Raw genomic sequence first — 12,073 nt, forward strand, 5'->3', positions numbered from 1 at the left:
GTTGAACATATAAATCTTTACTCGGTTTTTGTTTTTTCTTCATCACCAGGTGGATCTTATATGAGGGAATCAACTATCGTGGTCCTCAGATCTTGCTGAAACCTGGCGAGGTGCCAGACTTGAGAAAGTTCAGCAGCTGGCAGAAAATTGGATCCCTTCGCCCTCTCACACAGGTATATCCTTTCACTCCACACTAGGCACAAGGTGTCTCTGCACCGCAATGCTACCTTTTATAAATGTTTTAACCATACGTGCTGCTACGTTACAAAGATTGCACTGTTTAGGTCACTTAATCAAGTTTTCACTGCTTGTATGGTTTAGATTTTACTTATGTTAATCAATTTTCTTAATGTACTTTACATTCAACTTGTACTTTTATGTTGGACACTAGGCAGCTGATCAAAAGCACACTGAATACCTATTGTATTATTTTGTACGTACTGTCCACTCCAGACCTACTCTGGTCTACTGTCAGTGAACAGCTGTGTCAAGGTGCCTTAACTTTAAGAAAGAACAGAAGAAAAACAGACCTTTGCAGCATTTGAAACTGTAATTATTAAACCCTAATCAAAATGTAATTGTATGGTGGAGAACATCCTTTCTTTCTTTCAAAGATGGCTCACATTGAAGTCCGGTTATATCACATTAGTTTGTGTAGAGCTGTATATTAGAAGCTTTGATTTCCTTATGTAACGTTGAAACTTTGTTTAGAAAAAGGCACAGACACATTTTGTTTGGTAACCTACTTCTCTTTCAGAATAATGAACCCTGTTTTTCACGAAGCAGAAGCCCTGATGCCATTGTGTTTTTTGGTTATGTGTTATTTCCGAGTAGAAGCGAGTGCACTTCCGTTTAAGGAACAGACACTCGGGGCTCATGATGTCAGTGACCGGCGATTTGGAGGAGGTCAAACTGCTGAAGATCCAAGAAACAGATGAGACTGATGGATTCGATCAGATCTGGTTCTACCAGGATGGATACCTCCACTGCAAGGTACGGTACCAACATGACAATATTACATAGTTTGACCTGATGGTGCTTTGAATGAATCATCACCAAGCCTTGCATAATACAGTAATTGGGATCACAAAGATCAGTTGCTCTGTTTTTTATATATAGCATGTACATTGTGGTCATCCGGTCAATCTATTCCACAAAATACATTTAAATGATTTAATTCAATTTGATTTTAAAACATGTATACTAATGGTATTGTGCATGCTTTAAACTGGTCATGCATATATATGAAATAATAAATGTATGATGGTTGAAAATAAGGAGTAGCAGGTTGTACTGTCTCCCACCAAAGACATGAGTTCAAATGGGATTTTGAAAGGTGTAAAGTTAACATACCAGAGAAAACGATTTGTTAATAAGTTCCAACACTTACTGTAACTCCCTTACTGCCATGAAACGTTTGCTGCAATTTTGAAAAAAAAACTGCATTCTGTAATTAAAGCCCCCAAGTGCGTCATCAATAGAAAGCCAAGGATGTGCATTAAGACTCAGTAATAGTTCAAACATAGTGTCATGAATAAGCCGCTCATTGTCTTGCCCCCGCAGAGAAAAAGTATGAATTGTCAGTTCTTAGTAGCAGAGGTGATCAACAACTACAAAAGATGCTGCAATCCAGACCGTTTTAATCATGTCAAAATGAATTCCCAAACTTAAGTAGAATCATTTGAATCAAGACTAGGTCCAAAGCAGGTCAAACAAAATACTAAAGACTGCTAGTACCGCGTACATCGATATAACCTCAGTTCAACTTTCTATTGAGGTGACACTATGAACCTCCCCGTCAAACAAAACACAGATCCCAGATAATAGAGTGCTGGTTGAAAAAGGTTAACCACGGGAGTAAATGTCACTGAACTCCCCTCCTGTGTCTCAGCTGCTGGAGGAGTGCTGCGTGGGTCCCACTGGCAGTGTGACGATGGTAGGAAGCCGAGTGGGTCTCAGCCCACATCCTGAAAACCATGTCCACCTCTGGAGCATCACCCCCGAGGGCTTCATCCGCTACACCCCCACCTCTGATCTGGTGCTGGAAGTCAAAGGTGAGTCTTCTAAACCTTTTATAGAAAACCAGTCCTTTTTTTATATTACAAGACACATAGTACGAATGGTATAGCTGACCTTGGACAGTATGTTTTTATGATGGAATTACTTCACGGTTATGCTGTATTCCTTTCAATGTGTAAGTCAAACGTTCATATACTTTATGTTCACCTTAAGGAACATTATTTAATGATATCCTAATATTCTTTGTAAATGCAAGACGCATTCATTTGACTCAGTACACTACTCCTTTTACTCACCTTGAACCTTACTTTCTGTTCTTTTTACATAATAACTTTAACTGGAAACTGGGTATTAATGCATGCAGGGCTTTGTTTGCAACACTGTCAATGAGTGACACCTTGTGGACTAATTCATGTTAGTGTCCACAGGATATTCCAGTGCACTAAGATGCATAGTATATAATAAGACCCTACACACATGTCGTACCTGGAGTAATTATCTGTATGTGCCAGGTTTTTACTAATATAGAGTATATGTATATGACAAAATGGACCTAAATAAACATTCAAAAAATGTGTCTCTGTTTCAGGGGGACAACACTACGACAAAAATCAAGTGATTTTAAAAACACTTGATCCAAGTAAACCACAACAAAGGTGGGATGTGGAGGTTATATGAAAACCTATGATCTCCTGGACTGTTATATATTATTATCATCAGAGGCTCTGTCATGCAGCTACTCAAAGGCGAGGTACGATCAGAGATGTTCCCCCTCTGCAGGAGGACGACACAAGTGTCCCATGAGGTCAACATGGAGAGCTTTGGATAAATCCGTAAGAATGTATTACTACTCAGAGCAGAGTCTGAACTTTAAATGCTTTGTATTTTAAACCAATTATATCCTACAACTTTTTTTCTTTTTATCGAATAAATCTGTTTGCCAGATTTTTATTAACTGAAACAGTGTTAAAAATGTTCTATACCTGTATGCAATGTTATGTTATATGTATACTGTATATATAGCACTATTTTCCAACTGCATGCAATATGACAACAAAAAAATGTTCTCTTGCAATGTGTCTTTTTTTTTTTGTTTAATCAAAATTACACTGCACAAAACCCCTGGTTTCCAGAATAAAGTATTTTTGTCAAAACATTTCTTTGATACATTGTTCAACACACTGAGCAAAGTGCTTCAGGTTTCAATAACAGTTTTTACCCAAATGTTGAACTGCTAACCTTTGTAAAGCTCAAACAATTATAAGCTGCATTCACATGATGTGAGATGTCACATGGGGTTGGGAAAGATTCCCATGGTTACGACATGATAGTCGTTAAACAACATAACATGGACAAATGCACAGAAAATCAAATGGCTTATCTTGCTGCCTCACCTCGTACTGGAGTATGAACACATCTGTTGATGGACATTTTATGTGACTCCTTGTTGGATAGATTGCAGTGATCAAAAGCCTGGCTGTACCAGCTGGATGCTGAGCTGAATGTTAAATCATTCCACAGCTGCTTTTAACAACCTTCACCTTAACAGGAACGCAGCACATCTTGTGAAATTTCAAGACAATACAGGAAGGTGTAAGCTTTTACAAGAGCAGCAGCCTTTGAAACACTCTAATTACAATCTCTGGTCATGCATATTCTGCTCTCTGCTGCACCCACCCATGAATAATACAATCTGCAGCTGTCAAGAGTAGCCGAGTAAAGGCGAGAAGAATCGCAGCGCTCTGCCGGCTGACTCTAGTGTTGCTCGGCCGGTTCTCGCCTTTCTTGTTCAAACTCTGCGGTGTCTCAGCAACTTTCCTGCACCAACTCTTCGGCCTGCTGGTCGTCCTCTTCGGTCACTCTGACCACCGTCTTCCTCTGGCGTGGCCCTGCTCCAACTTCTGGAAGGCCTGGGGCACCTGGGTAAATGGAAACTGGGCCTCCACAACTGGCAGGATCTGCAGGGAACCAGCAGAGAAATATCGTGATATTGAGCCCAACATATTTTAGGGAATAAATCATGAAACAACTAAAGAGAACACATTTAATCCATCAGCATATCAGCATGGACACAAAGGGAATCTGCTTTGCCTTAATGGGGTTGAGTGCCTTATTAGAGAGCATGATTAATGTTGAACGTTAAAGTCAATACATCGATTTCTCTGTGGCAACCTTTACTTTCTAATGTTGCGGTGATGGGATAAACTCTTTGCAATAAGTGCTGTAAACCGTGCAAATTGAGAAGCTATCTCCATTACTCCTGGACTCAGATCTAACATTATTTTTCCCCCAAAGCACACCACAGGGAAATTATAGTAAATTGATTTAGACAAGCCAAAATCCACAATCTCCTGATGCTACATCATCTGTGCTGTTATAGCTGTGAAAGGGGTGAGGCAGGGGTTCAGAATGTGATGAGGCTGGACAATCCTGTGCTAGTCCCACAACACCAGCTTGTTATTCTGGTCAGCATCTCTTGTCGCTAACAATGAATGGGGAGTGCAGTGGCGTCACGCTGGACACCATCCACACTTCTGCCTGAGAATAGGACACGCAGAGAGTGTGCGTGTGTTTTGTGCAGGGGGAGGGGGGGGGGGCTGTGTGTCTGTAGCTTCCCACCACAGGTCTGAGTGTGCCGCTCGCTGTAAGCCCCCGGGACAAAAGGACAGAGGTCCCACACGCTTTTGCGAATGGCTGCTCAGCACTGTTCAAAAATCCATTCAGCGTCTCCTGGCGCCTGACTCAATCGCCCAGAAGCCAACAGTGCACAGAGGGAATGCAATGCTCCCTCCTTAACAAAGCCTTGAATACAGGCATGTGTGGAATCCCTGGTATGTTCATATTTAATTTTCTGTATGATCTCGACCCTTGCATGGATTTCTCTCTCAGGCTGTGTGCAAATGAGCAGATTTCCATCTCTGTCAGTGTAAGAGGTTCTGAATAACAAGTATGCTGGCCTGTATGATGTCAGTAATGAAGCAGTACAGTACCTTCCCAGCATCCACCAGCCTGCTGACATCATCCAGAGCAGGCCCATCCGGAGCATAGAATCCCCACCGATAGAAGACTCCACCTGAAATGATGTTCTAGGACACAAACAGAGAGGAGGCTAAGATTAGAAGTCACGCAGGTGTGAAGCTCACTGTTTAGAAAGGAACACAGAGTGGTTGCCTGGTTAAGAAAATATAAAAATATCATTCATAGGAAGGTCACTAGGAGTCCTACATTGATCTCCCTGTTTTCATAAAGGTCAAAAGGTTTTTTACAAAATGAAGATAATACCATGAATGAATTTCTGTAGATTGGACATTTGTAGAAAGTCAAATCAGGATGTTTTGAGTTGCAGAAAAGTTCACTTGAAAGCCAGAACACACGTAATGTAAGACAGAGAAGTAACAGCATGGATTACATGGAAGAAATACTCACAATTACTCATTTTAATTAATGAGATTTATTAAATAAAACATTCTAATTGAGATTTAACATACAATAATTCCTCAGAAATAATAATAATAATAGCTTGCATTTATATAGCGCCTTTCAAGGGACCCAAGGTCGCTTTGTAATATAATGATAAATGATATCCAATGGTCAATGTCTTTTTTTAATCATGTAATCAACCCACTGAAAACAGGCTTTTTGTTATGGAGGTTTAATTATGTAACAAGGAGAAAACACCGAATTCCAATAAAGGTGCACCAGGAAACATCTAAAGCACATCAAGAAAGAAAGAAAGAAACTCCCATGCGCTTAAATTGAAATACAACACTTAATAATCGCCCACATTATTATGCGCATGGCTTTGCCACACCTCTATAGCCTCTGGTCAATCTATCTGTGCTTGCTTGAAAAAAACAACACTTCCTGATCATTGGTGATGACAAGAGATTGAACACTAGAGGGCTCAGTTGTGCTGTGGTCTCTGGATGAAAAGGACGTGTTGTCGGGCGGCGAGGGTGTGACTGCTGCGGCCGAGCGAGGCCAAACTGACCAGCTGGCTGCGAGCGTGGACAAAGGGGCCCGAGGCTTGGCAAGAAACACACAAACACTGGTATTTGCTGGGGGGAGATAGCCGGCTACAATCTGCACAAACACCAAATACTGCTGGTTCAGCAGCAGACATGAGCACACACACATCGCATCAAGTCTAACGCCCATCCACACACACACACACACACACTGTCAGCCGTGCTGCCACCAATGCCGGGGGCAGCTTAACTCAGTCCCTTGAGCAGCTCCACCCTGTCCTCGCCCTTTCTCCCACCACCCTCATTACACACACACACCACTAACAGAGCAGAGTGACAGGACCTGCATGTGTTTACATGAGGCTCACACCCATGCAGGGACTCCAACTCTTAAAGCTCAAACTCCTTCTACACCGGCACACTACTTTTACAAAGTATATGCTATGAAGCTAAGTCAAGATATAACATGATTTCTTGCTCTTTAATGCCAATGCACTTTGATCCATCTGTTCAACTTAAACAAAACTTCTGCTGGAGGGAACACAAAGATGTCTATCCATGCCACTGAGGACTACGTATTCCGTTTCAGTTTGGGAGCAACTGTGGTGCACACCCATGTAAAAAGATTCATTTTATCAATATACAACAGTACATTAAGGGCAGCAGTATAATCTTTCACATCTGCTCTGTTTTGAAATCTAGTCTGCTCATCTTACCTGCATGGCCTTGCTTTGCAGGGAGGATCCAGCCTGACACATCCCGTCCAGCAGGCCCATAGAATCGGTGTTGAGGAGTAAAGGTGTTACCAGAGTGACGTACTTTGCCCCAGACCAGGGCTTCAGCAGGCCCAACGCCAACTGCTCCATCTCCCCACCCACGTTGTCCAGAACCACGTCAAACCTGAGGGTGAAAGCACAGACTGTCAACTTACAGGGTGTGAAAAGGCTTAAAATAATTTACATGACATTACACGTTAGACGCTTTTATCCAAAGCGACTTGCATACTCAATACTGTGGGCAATCCCCACAGGAGCAATTTGGGGTGAAGTGTCTTGCCCAGGGACACAACGACATGCTGACTGCAGTGGGGTTTGAACCTGTGCTCCCCTGATCCCAACACCAACACACTAGTCCACTGCGCCACACGCCTCCTCTTTAGGGAATATATACTAAACCCATACATGCACACTTGGTAGCAGGCATAAGAGCATTGCATGGTTTATCACTGGTCAGGTGCCTTTTGCTAGTTCCATAATATAAATGGAAAATTAAAGCAAGGCTTGGACAATATAACTGTTATGTCTTCAAGTTTTAGGCAGAGTTTACCCATTTTGATTCAGGGGCAGTGAGAGGGGTTAGCCAGCACGCACTCAAGCCTTGAATCCTTGTTTCCACGGTAACAGGAAAACGAATCAGTGAGCAGTCGTGCTATTCTGACAGGACGATGTTTACCACATTATGGGGGCGTTTAAAGGGGAAAGCACACATAATTATCACAGTCCTGGATTATTCATTTTCATTAGCACCTTTATTGGACTGGCACTGACTCTAGTGATATTCTATTAGAGTGTGGGTCTGGAGATAGTGGAGAACATTGGTCCTCAATCACAAATATCCTCCAAAGTTTTTCCTCAATTTGTTATGAGAAAGGTCTACATCAGATTCATGACGTGTTCTTAAACTGCAGAATCCTTCCTGATGAATTTATATGTGTGTGGTCCTCATTTACAGGTAAACACCCAGCACAAACAAAAGTCAACGAAGGGTGGTGCAACCTATTAAAAAACCTATGTCTAAAATACCACAGAAAAGAAGCACGGGATGCCATTACTCGTTAACAGTTGAAGTGATTTTTAAGACTATTCAATGTCACCACTTTGCACATAATGTACTATATGATATGATAGTCTTATTACTTCTAAAACACCCTTTAATGGCATGACACATACTTCTCCATCATTTGTAGCTGCTCAGGCGCGTCTCCTGCTGTGTAGTCCACCACCTCGTCGGCCCCCAGCCCTCTAACAAGGCCCTCTGCGTTCTGAGAGCAGGTTACGGTTACGTGGGCGCCCCAAGCCTTCAATAACTGGCAGCAAACAGAGAAGGAAAAACAGAAATAAACACACAGACGCAGCAAGTGGCTCCTAGACTCAAGCAGAGTTTAAAATACTCAAAAACACAACTCGGTACAGAGAGGGGAATACACGTTGCCTTACCTGAATAGAGAATGTTCCAACACCCCCTGATCCTCCAGTTATCAAAACTCTAGGAGGAAAAAGAATACTCAGTGTTATTCAATTACTGCGTGTCTCATTTAAGATACCACTAGAAGAGGAAGCTTCAGGGGGTAAAAGCGGATCTGCAGGATTGAAAGCAATTACATTCAAGGGGGGTGAAAGTTCCATTAGATTACACACAGGGTTAGATTTTAACAGTCTTTCGGGTTAACGACAGGATTTTTGAAACCCTTTTGATGCCAATTAGCATGAAATCAGTTTCACCACTGAAATGAATGTGATGAAAAAGGTGTCTTATCACAGCATGGGTCTGCATGACTGGACTGATTTAACAGACATGAGCACATCTAGAAACTCCAAGTATTCTTTTAGTATAAAACGTTCTACTCCCTGATACTGTGATTTACATACTTCTAGTGTTGTATGTATACATGTTGAAGGGGTAGAGGGGTTGTATAGAAAGTTATCCAGGATCAGGCTGGTGCTTGCCTTTTATTTGAAGAGCTGTCTCTGCATAGACCGCCTGCATTGACAAGCGCAGACAGAGCCGTGTTGGCAACATAAGGGATGGATGCTGCCTCTGCATGACTCACTGATTTTGGCTTATGGGAAACCTGCAAAAACAGCCCACGTCAAAAGTTATAAATATATATACATATTTCATCTTTTAAATATCAAATAAAAAGTGTTTTCTAATGATCAGAGCTCCTGTGAGGGTTGAACAAAGCAGCAGCAGCAGCAGCAGCTGAATTCATTAAGTAAAATGAAAACAGCAAGAAAACATGGAAAGTCCTTCTGTAATTGGTGCCTCACAGTCTTCTGCAACTAAACCAACATAATCCTAATTCATTCTTACACTGCAATATTGCAATACAAAGTGCACTAATTCTAACCTTGTTTTCTTAGTTAAAACTTTTTACAATTCATCCAAGAGCTTTAAATTGACTCTTTCAATGAAAGGAAATCATACTGGCAGGGACATTTAATTTTATCAGTCAATTGATGATGAAAAATCAATAATGTATGACTCTAATGGCTCACCTCATACTCTGTTAGAGTCACAAATTCTGCCAGACTGCCTTGTTTCCACGGGGGAACTGCAGCCCACACCTGGAACACAAATATGACATTTACCATGCTGAACACGACTCAATTTAACAGCCTACGCCTTGACTCTGGGGGATTAATCGGCCATTAAGCTCCGAGTAAGCAGTTCCTGTTCTCCTCATTCGTTTTCCAAATATATTTTTATACTGATGAGACAAGGTCACTAGAATACTTTATGCGGAAATGTTTACTGATTTATTGTTCTATTATTTAAATCACATTTGCATTTGTCTCTACAGAAAGACAATAATGTAGAAATGTTGGAGGCAGCGCAGCAGACATATGGGATGTGGTGACCAAGCAGAAAAAGTGTAATATTACTTCCAAGAAAATGTGCGTGGATAACTCAACTATGGAGTTGCTGGGTATTAAGAGAGGGAGATATATTGATCACTCTCCAAGACTATATGAATTTGTATAGAACTTTTTACTTTGGGTGTGTTCGATCAGTATTTTCCAACCTTTTTGGCTTGTGACCCCTTATAATGAAGCAATGTTGACTTTTGCCCATGGGTTATCTGCAAGGGTCTGTTTTATATTTATTGTTTTTTAGGTCAAGATCATGTCAAAATAATAAGTAAAGATTAGGAGAAAGGTTGTGTGGATAGATCTTGGTTAAGACTTTATTTTCCTATCCTGCTTATTACCTTGCTCCTATCATGAACCACTTCATGTCTTTATGACCCCAGGTTGGGAACCATGGTTTTAGACAACTGTTGGCAGTGTTGCAAATCAATAATCAGGATTATTTTACTGCACATTTTTGATCATACATAACTTTTGCATCAATATGTTTTATATTGTATATTGTTGCATTGATTCAGCTGTCTTGTGTCTTATCTGTCAAAGAGAAACCATTATTTATTTTATTTTATTTTTATTATCATACTAACCCTTAACAAATAATCTGAGGGGAATTTCTTGTTGTTAGTTTTTAACTTGTGATTTGTCATTTTGTAAGAAACTTTGAGCTGCATGTGTTGTATGAAAAGTGCTATATAAATAAAGATTTATTATTATTATTATTATTATAATATGATTTAGATTTTTTTTTTTTTTTTTTTATGAATTACTGCAAAAAGAAAATTGCTGCCAGGTTTCTTAACAATAAAGACATTTTCTAAATGTAAATGCAGTTATGCGGGACCCACTTCTGACACAACGTTAGGGCCTATAAACGTCAGGTGAGCGGTGCAGCTCCTACCTCATCTCCTGGAGCAACATGGGTCACCTCGGATCCACAGTCCACCACAACTCCAGACACATCACGACCAAGAATCAGAGGAAACTCACTACCATAGTCGCTGCCCAACACCGACATTGGATGCCTTTTTAATTTAAGCAATGTAGCTCCATAACCACCTGAAAGTGAGCAGGTAAATTTACACTGTCAAAGTTACGCACTGATGTTTACAATGCCTCTTAATGCTATTAGCACTTACCTCTCATAGCTATATCAAGAGGGTTGAGACTAGCCGCATAGACTTTAATCATCACATCACTAGGGGAGTTGACAGTGGGGACGGGGATGTCCTCTGTGTATGTCAAAACCCCATTAGTACCATACTGATCAATGACCCAGCCTGGCATGCAGCTCTGCCTTGAAGGTGAACTGCTGACATTTCTCCTGCAGCTCAAACTCCAGCCTGCTCTGGCTAATGTTTTGGTCGAGTCTGCTACTCTGTTGTTGAACAAACACAGGAGTCTGGTTGATGCCATAGCTCTGACAAAACCCATGATTACCGTCCTTCACTTTGTCGTGCCTGCAAAGTCAATTTTTGGTACAATAAATAATTTGGAAGAACACAAACTGAGCTAACTGTTAGCTGGCAAACAAGGTAGAGCTAATCTAGCTAAGCTAGTATTAACATGTCCTTCTCTTCAGCGTGCAAATTATACATAAACACTCGCATAATAAAGTCAAATAAACTAGCGACAACACATATGTACACGTAAGGTGTATTGTCGAGTGTCACTTAAAGCTTAAATAAGAATTACTTTTTAAATAACCAGCAAGCTAACACACCCCTTACCAGCTAGCTAGCTACATAACAAACTCAACTCTGAACTCACACGTTAGCCAATCAGAATGCTGTATCTAAATATTCTAGCCAATCGAGTAAGAGTACTACTCTCATGTGTTATTATAACTGATAATAAATATAAAATAATAACTGTAAAATAAAAATAATAGTAACAAATAATAATACCGCTTTTTTTATGTTTAGAATAATCAGGATGCTTATTTCTTTGTTTAAAAATATGCCAGATAAATTATTTCCTTATTATTTTATTTGTGATGCAAAACAAACAACCTTATAAATACACTAACATATTCATTGAATTATTTGCACCGGTTTCATATTTCATGCAACATTCATTACGGTATTGAAGCTTTATTTATGTTTAATGCATAACTCAAATGTGATCAATAAGATGTATTGAAACTAAAAGGACATCGCTTTGCTTTTAAAATGATTCTTCTTGAATGTGAATACTTCCTGTTGCATACATAATTATTTTTTTGTTTAATTATAAATATACAAACATAATATATATATATATGGTACAATGGTGTATTGAATCAAACTCTATACTGCCTGTATCGTTATACCAAAGACCATTATTTAGCAATATTTGTTTATTATCATAAAATTGCGTAGTGTACACGAAAACAATTATAACCCAATTTGCTTGATAGATCCACTCAACAGTTAAATGACTGCTGAGTGCTCATCAGCT

The 12,073-nt window shown here is 40.2% G+C and overlaps 2 protein-coding genes across 4 annotated transcripts in view; one reads left to right on the forward strand and one right to left on the reverse strand.

Moving 5' to 3' along the window:
* LOC117493453 (beta/gamma crystallin domain-containing protein 1-like) overlaps positions 1-3,175 on the forward strand; it is a 27,579-nt gene extending 24,404 nt beyond the window's left edge. For all 3 annotated transcript variants that reach the window (XM_034144014.1, XM_034144016.1, XM_034144015.1), the window contains 4 exons: positions 50-173; positions 835-993; positions 1,892-2,054; positions 2,609-3,175. In XM_034144014.1, coding sequence (XP_033999905.1) covers positions 50-173; positions 835-993; positions 1,892-2,054; positions 2,609-2,697 — 535 coding nt within the window. In that variant the 3' untranslated portion in view covers positions 2,698-3,175. The remainder of the gene's footprint in view (positions 1-49; positions 174-834; positions 994-1,891; positions 2,055-2,608) is intronic.
* Positions 3,097-11,378, reverse strand: LOC117493454 (reticulon-4-interacting protein 1 homolog, mitochondrial-like). Its single transcript, XM_034144017.1, has 9 exons — positions 10,774-11,378; positions 10,536-10,693; positions 9,266-9,334; positions 8,714-8,838; positions 8,204-8,252; positions 7,937-8,073; positions 6,704-6,887; positions 5,010-5,105; positions 3,097-3,977 (listed from the first exon to the last, which is right to left on the reverse strand). The coding sequence occupies exons 1-9, from the start codon at positions 11,066-11,068 to the stop codon at positions 3,876-3,878; spliced, it is 1,215 nt and encodes a 404-aa protein (XP_033999908.1). The 5' UTR covers positions 11,069-11,378; the 3' UTR covers positions 3,097-3,875.
* Positions 11,379-12,073: the final 695 nt, after the last annotated feature.

The sequence above is a fragment of the Trematomus bernacchii genome, unplaced genomic scaffold, assembly GCF_902827165.1.
Source record: "Trematomus bernacchii unplaced genomic scaffold, fTreBer1.1, whole genome shotgun sequence".
Classification (NCBI taxonomy): domain Eukaryota; kingdom Metazoa; phylum Chordata; class Actinopteri; order Perciformes; family Nototheniidae; genus Trematomus; species Trematomus bernacchii.

Coding starts and splice junctions, on each gene's coding strand:
- LOC117493454 (XM_034144017.1), bottom strand. CDS start 11,068: ATGGGTTTTGTCAGAGCTATGGCATCAACCAGACTCCTGTGTTTGTTC. Junction 9,335..10,535: donor ATGTTGCTCCAGGAGATGAG/GTAGGAGCTGCA, acceptor TTTGTGTTCCAG/GTGTGGGCTGCAGTTCCCCC. Junction 8,253..8,713: donor GACAGCTCTTCAAATAAAAG/GCAAGCACCAGC, acceptor TTTTCCTCCTAG/AGTTTTGATAACTGGAGGAT.